Genomic DNA, 25,268 nt, shown 5'->3' with positions numbered 1-25,268 from the left:
ACTGAATGAACAATGGACTGTGAGCTCAGTTCCTTCATCATTAGTATGGATTATATATGTATATGTATTATATTAGTATCATATATATCAGGTGCTGCTGCTTTCAGTCATTGTGCAAATGTGCTGTTTGTAAGCTTGTAAAGCTGCAGTCAGCTGAGACTGAAGAAGTCACCTGATCAGTGAGCAAACGTTTCTGAAAACGTCCAGATGAACAGAATCAACCTTTTGGGATCAGCCAGCAATGCAGCATCATTGTTGTTCAGCTTCAGAGGTTTGCAGGAATGAACTGATGACCAGAAACAGCTGCAAAGTCCAAGAAAATACCAGCTGGAGTTCAGCTGCATTTGAAGAAGTCAAAGAAAAGTAAGGATGGCAAAGGGCGACGTTTTCTTCCAAAGAGCTGCAAACATGGTCGACGCCTCATTAGAAGAATCATCTGGACATTTGTGAGGAACTCTAACCAAGAAAGCAACGTCACACAGATCCAACAGACAGTTTCCATGACTGCAAGTGTTGAGTGGAAAAATGCTACATTGCATTATTGCATCCTCTCACCACAGGAGGCGCTGTTGGCACCACTGATTGCTGATCAGCTGTTCTCTGATGATCTGATTGATACTGTGAATAACGGGACTCACTGAACTCTGTGACACAGTGAAGATTACAGAGTTTAACTTCACCCTTTAAGACTGACCACAGAACCAAGTCCGCCAGAGCTTTTGTTATATTTTTACATGCTGTGGAGCCATTTGTGGGAGCATTTCAAGTTGCTATACATCAATACAACTGTTATAGCCCTAATTTTAATAATATGTATGCATTAAGTCCATAGTAACTACATAAACTGCAAAAAAAACCTCTGCTCATCCATCTCTGTGTGTATCAGGATACATTTGGTTCATAATACACAGAAAAATCAGAGTTATTACCTGTAATAAATGTGAAAGATTCCTGCAGTGATAACCAGGCAGGACTGAAACACATCCAAGCTGTCACCACGGTAACAGCACCGCCCATCCACAGGTGAGGGGAGGAGCAAAAAGAGGGACTTTGACCATTTTATACTAAAAACACTCAACTAATGTTTCTAATATGAAACAAATAAGCCCACATTAATGTGAGCGTTTATTAAATATTAATAATGATGATTTCCTCCTGATCTCATTTCCACAGCAGAGAAAACTGTGGTGTATATTGAGGTGGAGGGTGTGGTCTGTGGCTCAGGTGTAGAGTGAGGGTGGGGTGCACCACAGCAGCATGCTGGGACTGCTGAGGGTGGAGGAGGGAGTGATGATGACATCAGAGCTGCAGCACAGAGACCAGTGAACACACAGTCTGTTCATCTTTGCATAGATACAATATACAGCACAATATTGAATGACAGACACGCTGTGGGAGCTTCCACAGATACACTGACGTCAGCATCCAGAGTCCTCCTGCTGCTCCCCCCTCAGAGCCCCGTGATCAGCACCAACACATTCAGTTAGATGACAGAGTCCAGCTGCAGCTAGAATCAGCTCCCCTCTGTGAACAACAGCACAGCGTCAGTGTTTCACACTCAGTGAAAGGAGGAAACAGCAGAAGAACACCATGTGTGCTACGTTTCCCAGGACACACTACAAACTGCACAAATACAGAGCAGCACGTGGAAGGACCTGGAGCTGCATTTACAGAGCTGCAGACAGCGTGATGTCCTGTATGGACAGGTGGAAGGAACCAAGTCCTCAGCTGGAACACTCGTGTTTGTCCACAGACAGGAAACACAGCAGGAAACTTCCTCACAGAAGTGCAGCTCATGGATAACACACTTCCTGTCAGTCAGAATGAGGCTGCAGCCAAACACAGAAAGGTGTTTTTGTCCAGATGAGCCCAGAGAAGAAACACGAGTGTTCACAGACATCAGAAGCTCAGAGAGGTGAAACATGAGGTTGGAGTCCTCGTCAGCATCCAGAAGAGCTGCTGTGAAACCCTGAGTACTCATGACAGACTCTGATGGCACAAACACATCATGATTCAAACAGAAAGACAAACATGGAGCTCCTGATCCTCCTGCATGAGAACAAGCTGACATGAGCGCTGTGTCTGAGAGTGTCTCCCTGTCACAGTGACAATAACACAGCTGCTGCTCACAGTCATTAAACTGACCTGAGGTCAGCTGTGCTCCTTACATATGAACCATGTGACCTCACATCAGTGCTGTGGATGACTGTAGTCATAGAAGAGTAGAGCTGTAGCAGGTGGTGTGAGGAGGAGGTGGTGTATTCTAGTTAACGCAGTACTGAAACACTCCAGCAGAGGGCGCTGTTAAGTCCTTATTGTAACACAGTTACTGTGTGCAGTTAGACTTCATACATAATCTGCACTTATTTCCATCAGACATGCTGTCAGTAAATGATTGGTTTCTATTGATTCTACTTCCTGTTGACTCGTTTGATGACAGTGAAACAATCACAGCTGATTGTGTGATGATGTAAACTGTCACTGTTACATTCAGTGTGTGTGACATAATGTTAGTGCAGGCTGATAACAGCCTGGTTCTGTTAGAAACACATGAACGTGTCCATAGATCAGTGTGTGTTTAACATGAGAGCTTCAGCCCTGCTGATGTGTTAAATAAAGACATGCAGGAAAACTGATGAGACTCTGAAATAACTCTTTATATTTATAATGTAACTCTGCATCAAAAGAACAACAAAGGATCCCAGACAGGTTTCTGTGAACAAAGACCATTCTGATGTTTCTGTGTTTCTAACACTTTGACATTATTAGTAAACAGACTGCAGTGAGCAGCATTTATAAAGAGCTTCTATATAAAGATATGACAGCTGTTTGACAAGTTTATCACTCTGTGTTTGGACCTGATCAGTCCAGCTGTTTACTTGAAACATGTTCATTTACCTGTTCTGTTATATTCATGTTCTTGTCTCTGTTGAAAACACATTTTAATGTCCCTCAGATTTTTCTCCCAGATGAATAAATATAAAAATGACACAAACTGACTGCAGCTACTTTTTGTCCTTTCTGTCAAAAACCTTCATGTGACTCATGAGAGACACGTTTCAGCTGTTTGTGACAGATCAGAGGCCAACAAGTCATTTATAACACTTTCCATCATTGTTTAAAGTTCTCAGTGTTTCTGTGTTGCTGCGTATAGGATCTCCCAGCATCATCACTGTGCTGTCCAATCATTGTGTGCGAGGTTACCCTTATAGTGCGATGTGTGTTTGCACAAAGAGAAGCATGTGTGTCAAATATAAATAAGCACAGAACAGAAACAGCTGCTCGTTTCTTCTGTTTAGAGTCAAGTTAGTGTTTTGTGTCTTTGTTTGAGGCCTGATGTCGAGCAGAGGTGTGTGTAACTGCACTGGTCTGTTATATGTGTGAAGTGTGTGCTTCTCTTCAGCATCATCTTTGTCACTGCTGATTCCTTTGTGTCATCATGTGTTGAGAAGAGAGAACAGTTATAACGGAGGAGCAAAAGGAAGCCCTGAAATCTGCATCAACAAGGAAGTGTTGGCTCACCAGTGATCCCAGCAGAGCCACTGGTTTGGCTCCAGTTGTTCTAGATTCAATGATGTTGTTGCTACAGATACATGTCAGCATCTTTATTGTAGTAAAGTCTTGTAATGTGAAGATAGAAACAAGGCAGCAAACAGCTCCATGATCTGATCTTAATGATGTTGTTTTTATTCCTGTCTGTCAGAACTGGATTGGAAACTATCAAAGGTCTAAAAACAGCCTCGACCCTCCCACAGAGCAAACTTTACACACGTCATCTTTCAGCTACAATCTTTGTTGCAGGGATCTTCTGCCAAACAAGGCTGAGAGAAGATTTCTTACAGCTGTCATGTTGATGCTGTTTCAGTCTTTGGGCAAACACACTCATATATTAGGGCTGATATCAGGGCTGCACAAGTTCTTTGTGTTTGTGATCATGAATAACAGAAGTGTGGAAGGCAAACATGTTATTGTTGGATGAAACTTCATGAATCCTTTGTAGATTTGAGCTGTTGGAGCCTTTCTTTTCTCTTCAGGTGTACAGATGCTGAGGAGGCAGGTGAAGCAGGTGGAGCTGTTGTGATGCTGCAGAGGGTGTGTCTTAGTAACTCTGTGAGGCAGAACTGGATCCAACATTGTGGATGTGTTGATGTTGGAGCCATTAAGAGTCTCTGGCCACACTGTAGGATTTCCCTTTGATCCACTGTGGGGGCATTTTGGAGTCTGTCAGTGAAACTCTTCATGTTTGTGTTTGACTCCAGTTTATAGAAACAGAGAAATGTGTCATGCTTTTGTTCGGCCTCCACAAATACACACATTTGTTCATTGGTTGGACTTTTTGGAAGGAGACACATTGAAAACCATGTTAATAAGATCTTGTTGTTTCCTGTGGATCCGACACAGAGAGTGGACTTCAGACAGAAAGCGTGGAAGAGATTTTAGAGGCCGTGTGTGGCAACAGGAAGTTTCTGTGTGTTTGCTGATCTTACATGTGGAAAACAACACGTGATGTTTGTGGAGTCCTACAATGATCATTGTTCTCACAGCATTTTGAGTGGGAACAGTTCAAACTGGGAGTAGTGGGAGTTATTTACTGATTGAAACAAGCTGAATGTTTCTGTGACGATGAAGATCAGCAGCTCAGCTGATCAATGAACTGACATCTATCAGTCGTTTCATGAGATGAAGTCATCAGCAGACATTTGTTCTGACTGTGTGATGAATGTCAGAACGTCAGGGCTCTGCTTTAGTCACTGCTTGATGATCATTGGCTCATTGTTGAATCCAGGGGCCCAGTCTGACCTCTGACCTTTGCTGCAGGTCTTCTGTGTTATCTCCACTTTCATGTCTGATCTTCTGCTGTATCGTCCAAAATAAACATCTGGATCATTTCCAACACTTCAGCAGATCTTTAGTTTGGGCAGTGCAGCACAGAATAACACATATTGTACTATACTGCCCACTTACTGATCTTATTGGATCTGTGTGTGAGGTTGGTGAAGGAAACACATGTTTACTGAGTGAGTCGCTGCCATTAGGAACTAGTTTTTATATCACAGCCTGGAAATCACACAGGACCATTTCTGCAAGTGAAAAGTCGTCATTGGAGGAAAATGATTGTGTAGTTTGTGCGACTGAAGACTTGTCCCAACTACATGTGCTGCTGACCTTTGACCTTTGCTTTAGGTGCACAGAGGAGTCTGTGGGAACATCCAGAACTGAGGCATCTTGTGTACAAACGTGTTCAGACCAGATGTCAAATGATGTCAGATGTCATCCGTGAATGGATGCAACTGTGGATCGTTCCAATAAAATGAGGCAGTTTTGTAAGTACAAGCCCACTACAACCCATCATCAACATTTTAAATTACATTATACATCTTCACTGATATAAAGCACCACTATTTTAACCTGATTCACTTTTTCCACCCTAACAGTTCATTCCTCAAATCAAACAAGATATTTGACCCTAAAAAAATGCATCAACAAATAATTTTGTAATAAAATATTTATTCTTCAACTTTTACAAGTGAAATCAAACAAGTGTGTTTAAGAGTGAAACCAGAGTGGAAGCTGCTCATATAGAGTCCAACCCAGGCTAAAGTAAGGTGAGTAGAGCAGCACCATCAAAGTGTCGGCTCTCTGGACACGGTGCAAGATCGCCATCTGCAGGACAAAACTAGTTTTTCTCGCCCTCCTCGTCAACATCAAGATGATGTCATCGTACAGCAACTGATTCCCTGTCCGTCTGGAACAAAGCATTTACATTAAAAAAGACATTTACAGAAAATACAAACACCAACAACACATCTCATCATCACATGATATTTTATTATTTATTATATTATATATTTTTATTGTACCATCAACATCAACAAACACCAGCATATTTTCTTTGAGATTGAGTAGAGTGGACCTTTCCCTTGGTTCACTTCCTGCTCGCAGCATCAGCTGACCTCTGACTTCCTGGTTAAGGTCTCTCAGCGTTGACTGGAATATCAAATCGGACTCACACCATGTTCTTGTAATGTGGTCATGTCTGTCCGCTGTTTGAAGAGCATCTCTGGCCTAAACACAATAGGAAGAACAACAACACGGCAAAAAAACAACAACAACACATTTCCATATTAGATGAAGGGCACCGTAACTGGAAATGGTAACATTCATCTGATGCTGCTTTGGATTTATCTTCTGTTTTAGATCAACTTTGATCACTTCGAGCCATCTTAAGTCCGTTTGTTCTAACTTCTCACTAACATCTCGTATGATTTAAGATCCCTGCTGTTCCCCAGCTGCCCTGTAGGTTTGTGCTTTGACCTCCAGAGGGCGACAAATCAGCACAGACAGAGAGCTCCATTCAAACTTTGCTGCCATCAGGAATAATTCTTCAAATATAATCATCAGTGTTTGAGCAGTTATGATATCAGGGACAATCTAGACATGTGTGACAATACTGAACATGTCACATGACACACCTCAAACATCATGTGATCCACTCTCAGTCTGCACTTTCATTCATGACTTCAACAGGTTGAAATGAGCTTTGAAGAAACATTCAGTGAAATAAATCTTTCATGGATTCATGTGAGCAGCAGATGAACTTTACAAAGAATCAGTGGATTTATCTTCTGTTTTAGACCAACTTTGATCACTTCGACCCATCTTAAGTCCGTTTGTTCTTCTCACTCACTAACGTCTCGTATGATTTCAGATCCCTGCTGTTCCCCAGCTGCCCTGTAGGTGGCCTCAGTGTGTCTCACACCATTTACAGATGATTACAGGTCGTTTACAGTTCAAACAGGTCCAACATAAGAAATATGCAGAAAATATCCTGCTATAACAGTTTGGGTCAAAGTGCAGATGTTCCAGATGTTCTGAGTCTGTCTGTGTTTCATGTTAACATGTAGATGTTGGACCAAAGTGAAGCTTTTTGATGTGACAGCAGGAATGTGAAGTGTAACTCTGAGCTGTAGGAAATGAAACTAAACGGACTTTTTCTCCTTTATTTATAGGAAAGTGTAGGAGAGCAACAGATGAACAAGCGTTACTGTAACAGGAAACATCAGAGGACCTTTATGTTCATCATCATCACTGTTTCCTTGTTCTGTCACAAACACACAACACTTCCTGCTCTCTCTCTGATGGATCTGATTGGCTGTTTCATTCACAGGAGGTCAGGGCATCACACAAACAGCTTTAACTGCACAACGACACACTTTAAATCATCTGCAGACAAACCTGTGTGTTTGATTTATGAAGAAATAATAAAGACGTGTGTACAGCTGTCCATGAAGCAGCTTCTCACACAAACTCTGACACTTCAGCCACTTTAATTCCTGCAAAGCTGCGTAATAAAGAGCTGTGACTGCTATGAGCTGCTGATGATGACTGCATGAAGCTCTCAGCTGAAGCTTCTTTCATTTATTTTCATGTTAATGTCGCCTTTTTAAGTCTGTGTGAGGATTTTAATGACACACATTAAAGGAGCTTCTTTGATTAGAACCAAATTCATGTTGATTTTCAGCCTGAAATGATAAAAACTTTAATAATTCTGTTTATAATCATCAACCTGGAGACTAATGAAAAGTATAATAGTGAAAAAAAGCCTTTATTATTTGAGTAATGCCTGAATCTGCTCAGAGACGGAGACAACACAGAGGTGTTGATGACAGTTTGACATTAACTGAATTAAAAACTAGGGCTGTAAAATGATTAAAATTTTTAATCAGATTAATCACAGCCTAAAAATTAATTAATCATGATTAATTGCAACTCGAAATATGACCAAAATGTGTGCAAACATACGGACAGATAGCGGATTTTTACACACTTGTTAGTGTTATTTAATGCTAAGACCACGCTGAGTGGCCTGCGTTCACTCAGCGTGGTCTGACGTAGGCTGGGTGTTGTGCTGGAAGCGAATTAATCACAGCCTAAAAATTGATTAATCGCAACTCGAAATATATGTGTATATGTGTATATATGTGTAAAAATCGGGACAGATAGTGGTTTTTAACACACTTGTTTGTTTTATTTATTATTAATTGTGAGTACAAACAGTACAAGCAGAACAGGGCTTCAAATAATTGTGAGGGATTTTTACTGAATGTTTTCCACCCGTTTAAATCTAGCACATTGTTTTATCCATATACATCTTCAAGTTCACAGAACATAGGCCTAATTCAACAGGCAAAATAGAAAAAATCGCCAATCATCCTTTTGGGTAAGGTAGATTAGTGCAAAAAAATATGAACAACAGTGAAAAGTATTGTTTAAATCACATTCAACCATAGAACAAGCTCTAAACACACGGTCCTCTGGTCTACTCATCCTTCAGCCAGTTGCTGAGACAAACCAACTTGTCCACGTTCTCTGAGTGCAGAGCAGACCTCTTCTTGTTCACAATGTGCCCTGCTACAGAGAACAGCCTCTCACAGGGCACTGTGGAGGCAGGAGTGGCCAGGTATCTGCGAGCAAGGCGGGCCAGCTGGCTGTGGGCTCCTGCATGAGCTGCCCACCACTGTAAGGGACAGTCCTCTAAGGCAGTGCAGGGCTCTGCTCTGTAGCGCTGTATGGCTCTGTCCTGCTGCACCTCCTCCTCTGACTCAGAGTCAGAGTCCATCTTCACCAGGCTCAGCCTCTTCTTGGCTGGACCTTCTTCTGCAGTGTGTGATCTTCTAGGAGAGTCTTCATGCAGCATGCCTGCCAGTGTGGTCCACACTGCTTCTCTGTCAGTCTTGGGCACACTGCGTAGGTCTTTAAAACGTGGGTCCAGTGCAGTTGCGATCTGGAGCCATGCATAGTTGGTATGTTCCTGGCGGGAAGCAAGGTCTTCCTTAAACTTCTCTTTAAACCTCACCACATATGCAGGGTCCTCATCAGTTACTTCCATGACACGGCGCAGGTGGCAGAAGGCTGGTAGAACTACAGAGCAGGAGACGTAGGCCTCTCCTCCCAGCAGTTCATTCACATATCTGCAGTGGAATACACACACACACACACACACACACACACACACACACACACACACACACACAGATAAGACAGCAAATTAAAAAAAGCTTTTTAATACTAGGTAATATTAATAAAATATTTGATTTCATTTATTTTTTAAATAAGACATTTTCATAATAACAAAACTGATTTAAGATGTATGTTTGATACATTTAATCTAAACCTACAATTATGGTCACAATGACAGGCTCACCTGCAGGGCTCTAGAAGTGTCTCCAGTCTCTGGAGTTTGTCCCACTCTGGAGGCGTCAGGAGGACAAGTTTATGCTTTTGTTTATCCAGAGTCGCGGTTACTGCAGTTTGGTTGCGGATCAAGCGCTTCACCATCTCCAGCGTGGAGTTCCAGCGCGTAGGCACGTCCTGGGCCAACGGCTCCTGCTTGCGCCCCAGTGACACCTGCTCTGCGTTCAGCTCTGCTGTGTTTGCTGGGCTGTGCTTAAAATGGCCAACAATTTTGCGGCATTTGGCCAGCGCAGTGACAAAGCCACTGTCTGCGAGACTCACTGTGATGCATCTCTGTAGAATGTGCACGGTACACGGCATGTGATTGAATGGCATGATGCGAGCCGCGGCGATCATATTGCGCGCACTGTCCGTGCCTACTGTTGTCACCTTCTCCTCAATTCTCCACCTGCGAGCAACAGTCTGGAACTGCTCTGCACAAGCCTCCGCAAAGTGCCGCTCTTCCGTTTTCATTATAGTCAGCGCAAAGGATGTCAGACCCCAGGCTTCAGTGATTAAATGCGCAGTAACTCCCAGGTAATTGTTATTACTCAATGATGTCCAGTGGTCTCCTGTCAGAGCCACGCATTCTGTGTGAACTAAAGCCTCTTCTTTTTTCTTTTTCTCCGTTTCATACAGTTCGTGGATTCGAATTGTTATTGTGCTTCTCGCTGGGGGCTTGTAGGACGCGTCCTGAGATGCAACCTTTAAAACATCCGCAAAGCCCTTGTCCTCCACAATGCTTAGTGGTCTACAGTCCTTTGCTATCCATTTGGCTATATTGTCGGTCAGTTTGTCCAAAGAAGACTTACCGAGTGGCCTGCGTTCACTAAGAGTGGTCTGACGCAGGCCGGGTGAAGCTGCTGCCCCGACAAACGCGTGTTTGGCATTAAGGTGGTATTTTAAGGTAGAATTTGAACGGTGAAATTGAAACTCTTTTCTACAGTGAGTGCAAATTACAACGCGTTTGTTTATTGTCCCATCTATGTTCTTCTTGTATTTGAATTCCCCATCCAGAAGGCCATCCTGTTCCTGCTTCTCCATTTTCAGTGGACAAACATCTTGAGAAAGTTGAGGGTAAACAGGAATGTTTCCTCTGGATGAGTCCGACTCTACCAGAGGAAAAGGGGAAAGATGCAGAGAAGACAGCGCGAATGTATGTATGTAAACAAATGAAGTGGAATTATGGGAGCGACTTTTTTTTTTTTTTTTATCTGCGTGTTGCGCTAAATAGTTAAATATTCTAACGTAATTAATTCCAAAATTTAATTATCGCAATTAACGCGTTAATTTCGACAGCTATATTAAAAACAAAGTGCTCTTATTGTGAAAATCTGCCTCCTACTTCTTTAAATCGTTTTTATGTATTTTTTAACCTCACAGTGAAACATTGAGGCATTAATCTGACACAGTTTGATCAGCAGCTGTGTTTTCACTGACGTTTCACTTTGATTTGTTCAGACTGAGCAGAGAGGATCGGTTCTGTGCGCACTGCTGAGAAACACAAGCTCATTTCTGCTGTTTCATGAAAAGTGTTATGGAGGAACAAGAAGTTCAGCCTCTAAACTCTCAGCGTGAGGACTGAGTGAAGAGTTTCAGAGCAGAGAGTTTTGGCTCACAGCTTTTAGCGTCTACACAAAGAGACGATTATGCACTTGATCTGAGAACATCTCCACCTCCTACAAACAAACTCTCCTACGAGCAGCTGTCACAACCACAACAGGCAGAAGACTGGATTTCTTCAGGTCAGATTTCATGCAGTTTGCATAAATTGTGTGTCACAGACATTGTAGTTCACATTTGTGTGACTCGTTTAAATCTTCTCCTCCTGAAAGTGAAACTCTTACAAACACATCAGGCCACAACCTGCTGCAGGTTGTGCAGCAGGTTGTGGACATCGATTCATTAATGTTGAATTCTCTGCAGCTGCTCTGTTGCCATGTTGTTGCAGTACCGTATTTTCACGACCATAAGGCGCACTTAAAAGTCTTAGATTTTCTTCAAAAAGTACGGCGCGCCCTATAGCGCAGTGCCCCCTATGTGTTGTAAGGAGGACGTAGTAGAGAACACCATGAGAACGTTAAAGGGTGAAGTGTGGGCGTTGATCGTATATACCGGGACAATCGCACATACGTGTATAAAATAACAGGTATGTGCGTTATGCAGGACATCGTTGTTTTAACAACCCTGAAAATGGCAAAGAGACACGCTTACGAAGCACAGTTTAAACTGAAGGCCATCAGCTACGCGGAGGAACATGGAAATCGAGCAGCGGCGAGAGAATTTAAGGTTAATTTAATGAATCGATGGTTCGCAAGTGGAGGAAGCTGGAAAACAAGCTCCGACAGGTCAAGAATACGCAGCTGAGTTTCCGCGGACATAAGGCGATTGATAGAGGATTTTTATGAAATACAATATAATCAAGTGTGTTTTATTTTCTAGTGTTCATATATTTTCACATAACCAAGCCTATTGTTAAACAAAACACAATGCATTCCTTACTTCAGTGTTTGAGATGTTTGACAAGACAGGATATACATGCATTCTTTACTTCAGTGTCTGTGATGTCAGATAAGCATGAATACTGCTGTGTCGTTATTTTTCAGTTTGTGTGCAGAGGTTAGATAGCTAAGACAATGCCTGAGCTCTCCCCTTTCCGTTAAAAGAGGAAGTGCTATGTAATCCATTTTGAACTATAAATAAAGCAAGCAGCCTGTACTCGTTGTGTCTGTCTTCTCAGAGGCATTCACCCGTGTACACGTTCTTAAACTCTGAGTCGGTCTGCAGTGTCTTATTTCTCTTACTTGTGAACAGATGTCTAAACCCCTGACATTTAATTGGTCCTTCGTAGCCGGATAACTAACTGTTATTTTTAACGTCTAGTTGTCCACAGACGGTTTTCATCGGATTCTGACGTCCTGTTGCCTGCGCTGGAAAAAATCTGTGCACAGTAAAAAGGAAAATCCGGGAGCGTGAATTCGATCTCTGGTCAGCGAGGCCCCACGACGCCAGGACCAGATGTGCCGGATCCAAAACGCAGCGCCACAGTAAGGTGAATATGAAACACTGCATTCCATCTAGCGCTAAAATACGTTGATATTGAGATTTTCCTTTAAAATAGTGTGTAAACCTGGTTAGCGCCGACAGATCTCAATCCAGAAGGGATTTAAGAGACAACAGGCAAGAGCGAAATTCTAGAAATCGCTATTAAAAGTTCCGGTTGCTTTGGGAAAGCAGCTGTAACGGAACGAGTTCCGGTCGCTCTGGGAGTGGCTGCAACGGAACAGTTAGAAGGTTGCACAATAAAAATACGGAAAGTCTCAATAAAAATTATAAAAGCGCGCTCTGTTTGTGTTAACAAAGAGAAGTGAGTTGTCATTTACGACCCAATACGCGGTCGAACCCTTCTCAAGCTGTTTTCCTGTGTACACTCACGAACTGGCTGGAGTGGGAAACTAAGGTTGTGCGTCATCACGTAAAATCAATAACCGCTTTCTCAAATAGTGAGAAAGTAGAAGCCTGTTATTGATCACCTGCCCGCTCCTTTGTGCCAGAGAAGGTGTCACAGTTCTGACGTAATTAGTTTAAAATGGGTAACTCTAAAACTAAAGTAAAATTAACAGCAGATGAAGAGTGGTTAGAAAAAAACTGTTCAAATGCAGGAATAATCAGTGCAAAAAGGTGGAGAAATACAAAATAAAATATATTGTCCAGCTTGGCAAGGCAAATGCACCCCTGATTTAATAAATGCTTTAAAAACCGCTTTGCAAAAAGAGCTATATGTGGAAAAAAGTCAGAAGAAAAAAGCAAAACGTCTAGCAGAATGGCATCTTTTCAAAGTGATGATGACAGACGTAGAAGACGTGGAGAGGAAGGAAGTGAAACAGATGAAGCGCAAGTTTACAATATAGAACAACTGCTGCTAGGGTCAGAAGCCAAACCAGCAGTTGTAGTATATGTGAAAGGTGTGCCGTTAAAAAAAAATGTTTTGAGACACAGGAGCTTGTAAAACTGTTTTAACTGTAGAAGTCCCAAATGTAACATTTTCAAAAAACACTATAATTGTGAAATCAGCCTCAGGACATGTGACAAAACAGCATCTAACCGATCCCCTTTTTATGTCACATAGAGATAGTGGCCGTGGCTGCAAAAATCAGTGCATTTATGACCCATCATGCCCAGATTGTATGAAATAAATAAAAGGAAATCATTCATATGAAGACCTTTTCTAAAAAAAAAAAAAAAAAAAAAAAAGAGAGATGCATAAGGTAGATTAAGGCTGTATCATTGTACAGCCAAGGAAAGTGTGTGAAAAGATAAATGTTTCCATCCTGGAGGTGGGTGAGACTGCAGCTCATTCACGTCCTTGATGGATACAAAATAAAATATAATAATAAACTACTTGGTTCGACATGCAACAGAGAGAATGCATGTGACTGAAGGTTGGATCTGAGATGAGGCAAACAGAAGACCAGTCTAAAAGTAGGCACAAACCTGTTCAGAGAAAAAGCAAATTGTACAGATTGGATGAACTATAAATTATCTGTTTGCTGAGTAAGATGATCCTAACTATTAAATTGTCTCAGTAGTAGTATAGTGATATACACTAGTAAAATATTGTAATATACTATTGTTACTATATAGAGAGAAAAAGATGATGATATTAATAATGATATAAAATTAATATTGACAAGAAGTATCCTAGTCAGTATGATGTGAGATGGACAATTGTTATGAAGTAGTCTGCACCAAGCTTAAGGTTTGCTCAAACTCAGTATAATGACATATGAGATGAAGAAAATAAAGGCAATATCTAAACCAATTAGGTGCATAGAGGCACTTAACCTGCTTGAAAACCTGTCATTTATCCTAGATAAATATTACTGAGATACAGAGCACATCTATAATAACAACTAATAAGCCAAACCCTGTAGATAATAACTAAACCTACAGGATTATGAAGCTGAATTAAATGTGTGGACACCGCTAAGTTGATGAGCATGTTACACATTTTCTTTTATTTTTTATTTATTGGTTTTTTAGAGCAGAGGCTGCATGCTATTAAAAGCCAACACATGCAGCTGTCTGTGAGCTCAGTTTCCCCTCACACTTCTGCTCTGTTTCTGGCAGCATTTTTCTTTGTCTTTTTGTGTCCTGACTCATGTATGTTTTTGTTTTTTGATTATTTTGTTGGTTTGGAAACAAATTTGTGCCGATACTTGAGGGATTGGGTGTGACGGGTACAAAATAATAAATAATAATAACACTATGAAAGTTGATAGTAGGGTGAGTGCAAGGCGGTGTGTGAAAAGAGGAAGTCTGAGAGAGAAGTGCGTGCGTAGGCAAACTGCAGAGTATGTGCGTCAAAAGAGGGTGTATTGTTTTTACATCAAGGTTTAGTAGAACTAAAGTAGAACGTCACAAACAAACAGATAAAAAAGTAAAATGAAGAGAGAAAATAACTGACAATTACATTAATGAATAGAAAACACATATACACAAAGTGCCATATGTGAAATTATTCTAGGAAAGAATCAGAAGTGGGATAGTTTAATATAAGATGCAATGAAGGAAGCAGCTTACACTCCTTTAATTTCCAGAGCCAGTGTGTTCCCTCCCCTGCCCACTTGGCCCCCGTATCAGGCGAGTATGGAAGGCTGGATAGCCCACGACGGGTAAGATCCCACCTCGAAACCCTGGGACAACCTAAGGCAGGCACAGTCACGATTACTCGGCCTCACTCAGTCCCTGTGAGCTCAGACTCACGGGTGAGATGAAGTGAAGAAGACGGGACCTCAAGGGTAAAGCCGCTGGGCTAAGGCGGAGGGGGTAAGTGGCAAGTGGAGCCCTAACTTCTGGCTGAGGACAAGGAACGCTGCTATTTAAGGTGGGAAATCAAAATTTGGGTTAGTAAATTTGGGAAGGAGAAAATTGACTGTTTAAAGGCAAAATTATGAAGGAGTCTGACACACTGGAAAAGCAACATATGCAAATTCACATACACAAACATAAAATACATTTGAGTTTGAAATTGAGGAACTCAAAGAAGCTATATGACAAAGTGAGTTATGAAAACAAAAAGTGATTAAAGTAGTTTTAAAAGAGTGACTTAGGAGTGCTCTGGGACTAAGTGATCAACAGTAGTGATCACTGTAGAAAGAAATAAAATAATTTAATGAGTTGGTAATGTTTAAACATATGTTTCTGTTGTTACAGCAACTCATTGAGAGATGACTCAGTATGCAAATTAGCTGAAGTGAGTGGTGACGGAGGAGCTTCCTGTGTGTGTGTGTGACTGTGACTTTCAGAAGAGGAAGCATAGCAGACAAGAGAAGTGCAGAGTTGGGTAGGAAATTTATAGTTTAGTGATTATATGTTGTCGTAAAGGGGTTTTATGCTGAATTTAAGTATGTTAAAGGGGGTGATTTTTGTGTGCAAATTGTGTGGTTTTAATGAGACTTTCGGTGTATTGAGGGGGTGAGATTATGTGGTGGCAAAACTTGTGTGTTTAAGGTTGTTGTGGTGATGGGTTGATTCTGTCAGTAAGGTTTGGGTTGTTGTTGTTTTTGTTTTAATAGAGGGAGTTTTAGGAAACATGGACATGTCTGAGGGGCCCATTAGTTTGTAACAGTGCACTTAAAGGAAACCTGTCAGGTGATTTTGTTTTGTGTTTTGTGAGCTAATAATCAGCTCTATTTTTTCTCATTTCTGTTCTAAGCAGGCCTGCAACAGCGCTGACAAATTCTCGGGGAGAGCAAATAAAAGGGGGGCTTTCCAGATTACAATTGGCTGAGGAGAGCTACCTGTGGGGACTGATCAGGTCGTAAGTCCCTGTCCAAAATTGTAGGATTTTATGCGAGTCAATCCAGTCCAAAAGCATAAAGAAATATTTTCCTATGGAAAATAAAAAAAAATGAATGAGCTCATTTTGCTGAGGGTGGAGAATCTGATCGTGCGGGAAGCTCCACTATTAGCAAATATATGGTGTGACTGCATGTGAGTGAATGTGTGGCTGGGTGAGTGAGGATGCATAAATGTGGACAAACAATTGGCTTTTACTAGAGAAAATTTCTGTTTTGTTGACTGGGGTTAGATTATGGGATTATAGTATATTGTTGGGAGAATGCCAAATGTTAAAGGGGAAACATTTTTGATGTAACTCATGTTACCATTAATTGGAGAAACACATGACTGATAATTGTTCTGTTTCAAGTTTATTTTTATGACATAGATTGGAGCATGAGTGGGGAAAAACTAAGCATTTTGAGTTTTGTATAGTATTGTGACACATTTCATGTGTCAAAATAAAAGGGGGAATTTAGGGTTTAATAATTTAATTGTTTAATAATTTAGGATCATTTTAGGACTTTTTTGGTTCTTATTATGCGTGATTATGTTTGGGGGTTTGTTGATCATTTGGATATGGTAAAACTGAAACTGTTATTTTTATGTTAAGGTTAAAGGATTAAAGAGGTTGTTTTCTTTTGGATCTTTTAGTAGAATAGGCGCTTATAATGATTTTCTGGTTAAAAAGGTGACTTAAGATTAGAGTAGAGGCACTTGCAGCAGCGACAATTCGTGTACAGGATGTTGATGATAGCGAGCAACCGGACGGGAAACCAGCGCTTAAAGAGTTTTAAAGGGATGAGTAACGTTGAAGAATATATATAAATACAAGTCAATAAGTTAAGAACATAATTAGGATCATGCTTTTGATTAAAGAGTCCCAAATAGGATAAGTTAGGGAGGTACAGGAAAAGGTGTTTTGCTTCCTTTGCAGAAGATCCCGGCGAGGATCCTGGAGGCCCCGAGGCTTGATGAACCACATCAGATGAGACGCAAGAGGAGCACTAGAGACGTGCAACCTCACGACTCAATCTGGGGAACTGACGTACCAGACGAATTCAAACATGGACCAAAGGACAAAAAGTAATGCTTTCTCTATTCCCGTGGGCAGGAAATGCCAAAAACATGCTCAGGATAGAGACACTCGACTACCGTTTTGGACTGTTTCTGAATGCTTCAACAAAGATCAACAAGGCTCAGAATGAAGAAATCGATGCAGTGCGCATCACAATAATGCAACACCGAGTCGCATTGGACGTGATACTAGCCGAGAAAGGAGGCTTATGTGTGCTCTTCAACACGACTTGCTGCACATACATTCCTGATAATGTGCACTCCAACAATATGACTGACGCACTGGACGTGCTGCGACAACTGAGTCAAGCTCAACGACAGGACTACATCACTGGTGAAGAGGACTGGCTCACATGGCTTCTTAGTGGGTCATGGAAGACGTTGCTCATGAAAGGACTAGTACTCGTTGGAGTACTGCTCATACTCCTTTGCTTATTCTCAACATGCATATTGCCCTGTGTCCACAGAATGGTAAACAATATGTTCACCACAAAACTACTAGCATATGTCTCCCTACCCCAATACGAACCACAAGCAGAGATTGAACTTGAAGAAGATGAATTTTAACTGATGATCATGTATGTTTTCACCAAATGACATGCAAGTTGAAAATGTGACTAACAAGTGACTATGCATTGATTAAACCTGTGAAAAATATTAACAACAGGAGGGAATGATAGAGGATTTTTATGAAATACAATATAATCAAGTGTGTTTTATTTTCTAGTGTTCATATATTTTCACATAACCAAGCCTATTGTTAAACAAAACACAATGCATTCCTTACTTCAGTGTTTGAGATGTTTGACAAGACAGGATATACATGCATTCTTTACTTCAGTGTCTGTGATGTCAGATAAGCATGAATACTGCTGTGTCGTTATTTTTCAGTTTGTGTGCAGAGGTTAGATAGCTAAGACAATGCCTGAGCTCTCCCCTTTCCGTTAAAAGAGGAAGTGCTATGTAATCCATTTTGAACTATAAATAAAGCAAGCAGCCTGTACTCGTTGTGTCTGTCTTCTCAGAGGCATTCACCCGTGTACACGTTCTTAAACTCTGAGTCGGTCTGCAGTGTCTTATTTCTCTTACTTGTGAACAGATGTCTAAACCCCTGACAGCGATCATCGAGCAAAGAACGAGCGGGAGAAGCGTTTCGACGGTCACCATTCGGCTAAAAGCAGTTTCACTTTCACTTTTTATGAAACGGTGCCATTTTTCCATCCGGACCAGGACTACGGTAGCGCAGCAACTTCCAGCGGATTATAAGGAAAAGCTGGCCATCTTCCGCTCCTACTGCAGCAAACACATCGGCGACAAACACATCCAGCGATGGATGACCGATGGAGACCACAGTTTCACCAAGAGTGGAAGGCAGCGCCGGGCGAGTTACGCCACAATTTGCCAATGGATTGTAGATGCTTGGGCTAACATGTCTGCTGGCACTGTTGTTCGAGCTTTCGCAAAAGCCGGCATCATTTCTGAGGAGCCGCACGGCACGGAAAGTGACTCTGACGGTGAAGAAAGTGAACCTGGCATGTTTGATGGAGATTTAGCTGTTCAATTCAGACACAGAGGATGAGGACTTCGATGGGTTTGATGATAAAAATGTGAGTACCAAACTTTGTTTTGCTCCTGCTTTAGTTTTAAATACGCACACTTGTATGCTTGTGTGTTGTTGATGATGACGATTACCGGCAATAGAAATGTGAGTAAGGTACCGAACTCAGGTTTGCTCCCGCTTTATTTTTAAATACTCATACGGTACTTGTATGCGCCCTATGGTCCAGTGCGCCTTATGTGTGTGTTAAATACAGTAAGGGCACACATAACTGAGACTGCGCCTTTTAGCACAGTGCGTCTTATGGTCGTGAAAATACGGTATATTAATAACTAACCTCGTGTTGTGGACAAATGATCTCAGTTGTTCTCGTATGGGCTCAAAATGTGGTCATAAATATTTTGTACTTGTAAAAAAGATTTGTATGTGTATAAAAGATTTGTGTGTGGACTTAGAAAAAAAAACCCTGCAAGTTACAAGTACGGATTTTGACCCTATTTTTCTTCCTTTCATCTGATTGGTCAATGTCATGTCAATCAACAATGTAACAATCCAATTAGAGAACAGATGGGTTTGGCTGTCGAGGGGCGCTTTTTTTTAACTGCAGGTCTTTGCCTGCATACATGCACATATGTCCCTCTGTGGGGGGTCACTCCCACTAGGTTTATATCTGGGACTCTCCACCATTTGACCTTAGAACTGAAGAAGCTTCTCGGATGAGAGGTGAAACGTCTTCAAGTAACTTAAAGAAGTCCAGACGCTTTTCTTTGCAAGCTCCTTTGACATTTGACCACGAGCAATCTTTTCTGGTTTCTTTGTAGCCAGAAACCAGCTCTCTCCTCGGCTTCCTCCACTACACGCTTGCCCCACGCCAGTCTCCTCCGTCACTATAAAGGGGAGAGTCATGAGCTCCATCACCCTCACCTGTGCCGTCCAACGTCCCGCCACCAGCCTCCACTGCAGCAGGCCAGAGACCACACCCCTGCCACAATAAGTAAAAGTATATCCTTGCTGTACCCTTAATGCTAAATGTGCTAAATTAACCGCTGCCTTTGCCCCTTTGGGATTATTCTTATGTCACTGGGATGTTGACCTTTGACCTTCACATTAGAGAGATGGGCAGACATAATTAGTGTATGAATTTTAAAGTAACAGGTAATAAAGAGAGTGTAGCAAATGTAGTCAGGTTTATTACTCTGTATCACACATGAGTGCCCGAGGGAGGCGGGGCTGACTGGGGAGACACAGGAAACAGAGAGACAGGGCTGACTCGACATGAAACGATGAAACGTGGGACACGGGAACAGAAACTAAACACAGGCTGAAATGAACACTGAGGGAGGGAGAACTAAGATTACTGAGAGCCTGATAAATAAGAAGAACAAAAAGCAAGAAAAACAAGAGTCAAAGAAAACCAAAAACACAAAGCATTGGGCCAGGACCCACTGCTGTGACATTTATATGTGATAAAAACATTAAAAACTGCTCAGATGTTGAAATCTTTCTACGTATACTTTAGGTTCAGCTCTCCAGCCTGGCATTTGGTTAAGCATGATTCAAACATTTGATTTTGTTTAACTGGTTTTAATTATAGTTACTTTTTGTGAACATTTGTTGCAGCATTTAAAAATACATCATTTATTTTCAAACTTTTATTTGATTTAGAGCATCATATTTGACCAACGTAAATGTTTTAATTTCATATAAAATAACTGAAACAGTGAACTAAATATCTGAAATCTTTCCTTCCTTAAAAGTTATAATCCTACTTAAGTTATAGTGCAAACGCTTAAGCAACAAATATACTTGATGCTAATTAATTAATATTTCCCTTTGATGTTGCAACTATGCGGTCACTTCTGTCTTTAAACAAAATAATATTTTCCAGTTACAGAAATCATAAAGTCCAAACTAAAGTGCTACTGTTGCTATATGCATTTTATATAAATCATGGATGATGGTCCTGACATGAAGGAAGAGAAAGTTACAGGTTGCATCCTTTGACTTTGTCTCCGTGCCTTTGGGCGATTTTCAGAAGGACAGATGTTTCTGTTCAATTCTTAAATCAATTTTTTCAAACACAAACACTATTTTAAAGCTTCTAGAGAGTAAAATATTAATGATAATTATAATAACAATAATAAAAACAAAAGCTCTCAGATCCATCAAACCAAGCAGCAGAAAGAACAATAACTGAAGAGAAAACTTTAACCTTGTAGACTTCATTATGTTCCAGCTGCTCTACAGACGCTGTGACCTCGAACTTAAGCAGGTCGTAAAGTATGTGCAGCTCAATAACTTCATAATCAGACCCTGTGGTATTTAGGCAGCAGAACAACTAAGAATAACAACTACAAATAATGTTTTTAGGTTTCTGTTGTACTGCAAGGTTCTGTACAGGAGAACCAAACCAAGAGCAAATATTACGTCTCATTTACACCTGAGCACGAAGAGCCATCAACATTTAGCAAATTGAATCATCTTTGTTTAGATGCAAGAAGAATCATATAGAAATGAAAAAGTAGAAATAGAAATCCAGAGCAAAGATATCCTCTAATTCAGCGTAGCACATGTGCAGCTGCTGCGATTCACGTAAGCATTCGGCTCGTCGCTGTTGCAGATTTTTCTCTCGCTGTTCTGGCTCACAGCGCTGCAAACACAAAAATAAATATCCCCAAAGGTGTGAAAGGGAGCTAATTAGTAAGAGTATTGTTACTCTCCGCAGGAGTAGTCCAGCAGTAGAAATCAGTCCAATAACAAGGTGTGTAACATCTAGCAGGGTGACAGAAAAACCCAGGGTAACTTCTAAGGACCTCAACGTCTCTCTCACATTGTGTTTTTTAAACATGCTTCCATTTGTCACTTCAGTCTTTACTCTGAAATACAGGAAGAGAAATCATGGCTGAAACAATTTCTCATGAAACCAGGGGTGTGGTCCAACAGTCAGTTTGGTGAGGAAGGTTCCTAACTGAGAGAAGTGACCCAGAAGTATCTGTGTAGCAGCCACAATGAATCCAGATCATGAGCTTTATTAACTGATCAAAGTCTCTTCTTTCATCTTCTGTATCATTCAGTTTGCATTGGTAATGCCCATTATTGTAATGCTTTTTTAAGACCAGCAAAACTTTATTTCACTTTGGGTTAGCTGGGATAAGTGATGGATGGAGGGAATTTTACTTCAGCCACAGAAATCCTAAACAGGAAGGAGGAGCAGAGTTACAGTGGATCACTATCCAGCAGGGAAACAAGGTTTATTTCAATTTCTTGGCCATGAGTGAGATTTACTGAGTGGGCAAATTAGGGAGACGACACCATCAGATCCCGAGCCCTCCATGTGTTAATCAAGAGACGGCTGCTGTGCTACATCCATAAATAATGAATAAATTAGGAGCTAAAGCTGAAAGGACAGTTTATTTGTACCATCTTCACGTGAACACATTCAAGAACATCACAGATGAAGAAACATTAAAAACTTCCACACTACATAAAGCAAGAAAAATAGTTTTTCTTTCAGGTGGTTTCAGAAAAACAGAAACATCAAACATCTCCAAGACTCTCTTTGAAAGAACTAAAAACCTTTGTTCTCATGGTCCAATCATGAGTGAACTCCCCGATGAAGCCTTGTGTGCTAAAACATGTCAGAGTTTTAAAGGTTAAACATGAGTTTCCAAAACGTTTTGCTGGAGAACAATGAACTATTTGACTGAGTTTCAATCATTTACAGACGAGCAAAACCAAGAGAAACCAGAGAAAAAAGGACAAAACTGACTCAGTAAAACAACAGAAAAGAAGATCCCATGTAGATCTGTATTATGTAGAAGTTCAGCCCAGCAACCAGTTCAGTTCAACACAAGTTTAAATGATTCTATCTGAACTCTGTGGAGCCTGATCTCAAGCTTTTTGAGTCTGACACAGAAACCAGAGGATCTTTCTGTGTCTTCAGATTCACTGTGATCCAGTGATGGGAGTGATTTCAGCCCTGAGTGATCGCGCTGATGTTTGCACAGAGCAGACAATGAGGTGAATGTTTGGGCACATTGGTAACAGTGAAACAGTTTATTAGTAACGTGGGATCGTTTGTGTGCAGAGTATGAACTGAGATTCCTGAAGCTCTTGTCACACTGGTCACAGCTGTAGTTTCCTTCCATGTGTGTACGTTCATGAATGTTACGATTACCTGACTGTGAGAAGCTTCTCTCACAGTGTCTGCACTTGTGTGGTTTCTCTCCTGTGTGGACTCGTTTGTGTAATTTAAGGTCCCTTGCAGTGGTGAAGGATGACCCACACTGATCACAGAGGTGCTTTTTAACCCCACTGTGAATCAGTTCATGTTGTTTTAACTCACTTGGTGTGGTGAAGCTTCTCCCACATTCTTTGCAGTATTTCAGTTTGTCTCCAGTGTGTCTACGTTGATGTACTTTTAGGGTAATTTGCTGACTGAAAGTTTTTCCACAGAGGTCACAATGAAAGTCTTTCCCACCACCACAGTGATGACAGGGTTGAGAACTGGATCCATCTGTGCCGCTCTGCTTCTAAACAAAGACACAAAGACAGTGTAAGTCAGTCCTTCAACATTTGTATCCTGAACGTCGCCTGAAATAAAGAGCATCTCTGCACACGTCCAACTACATTTGACTGTTTCAGTTAACACACTCAGTTTACTGGGCTGCAATAACTACAATACTACCACCATAATACTACAGTAATACTAAAATCATAACTGAAAGGAAAATCTGAATAATCACTCAGAGCTGCTTTTCCATGCAGTAGAATTGCTAACATGCTAACACAGTTTAATGAGCAGAGTTGTTCCAAACAGTCAGGCTAAAATGACAAGATAACAATATAAATACAAACCTCACAGTAGCTGCACTTGTAGAGTCTCTTTCTGGTGTGGATCTGTTGGTGTCGTCTCAGGTGACGTGGAGATTTAAAAGTCTTCTCACACAGGTCACATTGATAAGGTCTCTCCTCAGTGTGGGTAAACATGTGTTGTTGTAAGTCTGTGTGAGTTATAAACTCTTTGCCACACTGTTCACAGCAGTACACATCATGTCTGGTGTGAATGCGTAGGTGTGTATTTCGGTTCCCTCTCTGGCTGAAAGTTTTTCCACAGATGTCACAGCTGTATGCCTTAATTCCAGAGTGGGTAACTAGATGCCTCTGTAAGTTGCTACTGTGAGTAAAAGCTCTGCCACACTGATCACAGCTGTACGCTTTAACTCCACTGTGGATGAGTTGGTGTGTTTTTAGGTAACCCTTCCAGGAAAAAGACTTTCCACACAAGTCACAGCTGAACGGTCTCTCTCCAGTGTGGATGACCTGATGCTGTTTTAGTTTAGCCCTCACAGTAAAACCCTTCCCACACTCGTCACAGGTGTGTTTTTTCTCTCCCTTTCTTCTGTGAGGTTTGTCGGCCTCCTGAGAGCGCTGACTTCTGGCTCCATGTTGGTCCTGCAGTGACAGAGATACAAACAGAGGCAGTGAGTGAAATGCAGTCGTGGAACAAACTCAACCTTCAAACTCCATTAACACTAGTTTTAAACCTGAAGGTGGAGCGTGGCACCAAACACCTTAAAGGTCTCTTATCCCCACCTGCTGGTAGTTCTAACACATTACATCCAACCTGCTGTTAAAGATAATTCATGACTGTTCAAACACTAAAATCATGCACACACACACACACACACACACACACACACACACACACACACACACACACACACATTATTTTATAATTTAGATTATTTTGTTGTTTCCTATTACATATTTCTATAATTTGTATAGATTTATACAGAATTATTCAGTGATAATAAATCCTATGTTTGTTTATTCTAAAGGAACCCCGTTAGCTTCCACAACAGATGTTGCTCGTCTTCCGTCAAATACTCACATAAAATATTACACAATAAAGTGGATTCAAGATATCCACATAATTTCACTCTTACATCCACAGTGAGGTTTCACAATTGTTCAAATATAAGCAATCAATAATAATAATAATAATAATATCAATAACATTGAGGCACATTACACAAGTTTCAAAAACAAATCATGTCTTACAATATTTACAACAACTAAAAGCTCTGTAAATCGGCTTTTAAGTGTTCATTGAAGTTTTGAATAATTCTCTAATTTTTTAAGGCAACTTATTCCACTTAAAAGTTGCTCTAAATGTAACAGTTTTACAAAACGTTACTTTTAACTCGAGCATTTACTAAATTGCAGCTTGTTGAAAACTGTGTAATATGATGATGTATTTCATCTGGATATGCAGCTGAGCAGAATAAATGTGGTGTGTTTAACAGAATTGCTTTCTTTAGAACTACAAGTAAGCCATAGAATATTTTAGCCTGTACAGGAAGCCAAGAAAGGTTATTATGCATTTTATCAATATTAGTATAGTATGAACATCTTCACACTAATCTGGACGCCTTATTCTGGACTAACTGAAGTCTGTTAAGATCTGTCTTATTAGCTGCTGACCAAATGATTGAACAATACTCCAGATGAGACATTACTAGTGCATTAATGACATCTTTCATAATGAAGAAGT

At 40.9% G+C, this 25,268-nt stretch overlaps 2 protein-coding genes across 2 annotated transcripts in view; one reads left to right on the top strand and one right to left on the bottom strand.

The window, feature by feature from the left end:
• The window catches only part of LOC147336918 (protein NLRC3-like), a 1,139,417-nt gene that overhangs the window by 132,126 nt on the left and 982,023 nt on the right, over positions 1 to 25,268 (top strand). The gene's annotated exons all lie outside the window — the stretch shown is intronic.
• LOC147336944 (E3 SUMO-protein ligase ZBED1-like) lies at positions 8,226 to 10,278 on the bottom strand. The gene is made up of 2 exons (XM_086287202.1): positions 9,206 to 10,278; positions 8,226 to 8,972 (listed from the first exon to the last, which is right to left on the bottom strand). The coding sequence occupies exons 1-2, from the start codon at positions 10,276 to 10,278 to the stop codon at positions 8,321 to 8,323; spliced, it is 1,725 nt and encodes a 574-aa protein (XP_086143328.1). The 3' UTR covers positions 8,226 to 8,320.

Source organism: Aulonocara sp. 'chitande type north' Nkhata Bay, linkage group LG3, assembly GCF_057382095.1.
Source record: "Aulonocara sp. 'chitande type north' Nkhata Bay isolate Kocher_YH1m ecotype deep benthic linkage group LG3, A_spYH_male_GT1.1, whole genome shotgun sequence".
Taxonomy (NCBI): Eukaryota; Metazoa; Chordata; class Actinopteri; order Cichliformes; family Cichlidae; genus Aulonocara; species Aulonocara sp. 'chitande type north' Nkhata Bay.
Note: the sequence above shows the minus strand (reverse complement) of the source record. Positions and strands in the feature narration are given on the sequence as shown.

Excerpts from the sequence above, each read along its gene's own strand:
- LOC147336944 (XM_086287202.1), bottom strand. The coding sequence starts at position 10,278 with ATGGAGAAGCAGGAACAGGATGGCCTTCTGGATGGGGAATTCAAATAC. Across the intron at positions 8,973-9,205 it reads ACACTTCTAGAGCCCTGCAG|ATATGTGAATGAACTGCTGG; the intron begins GTGAGCCTGTCA and ends ATTCCACTGCAG.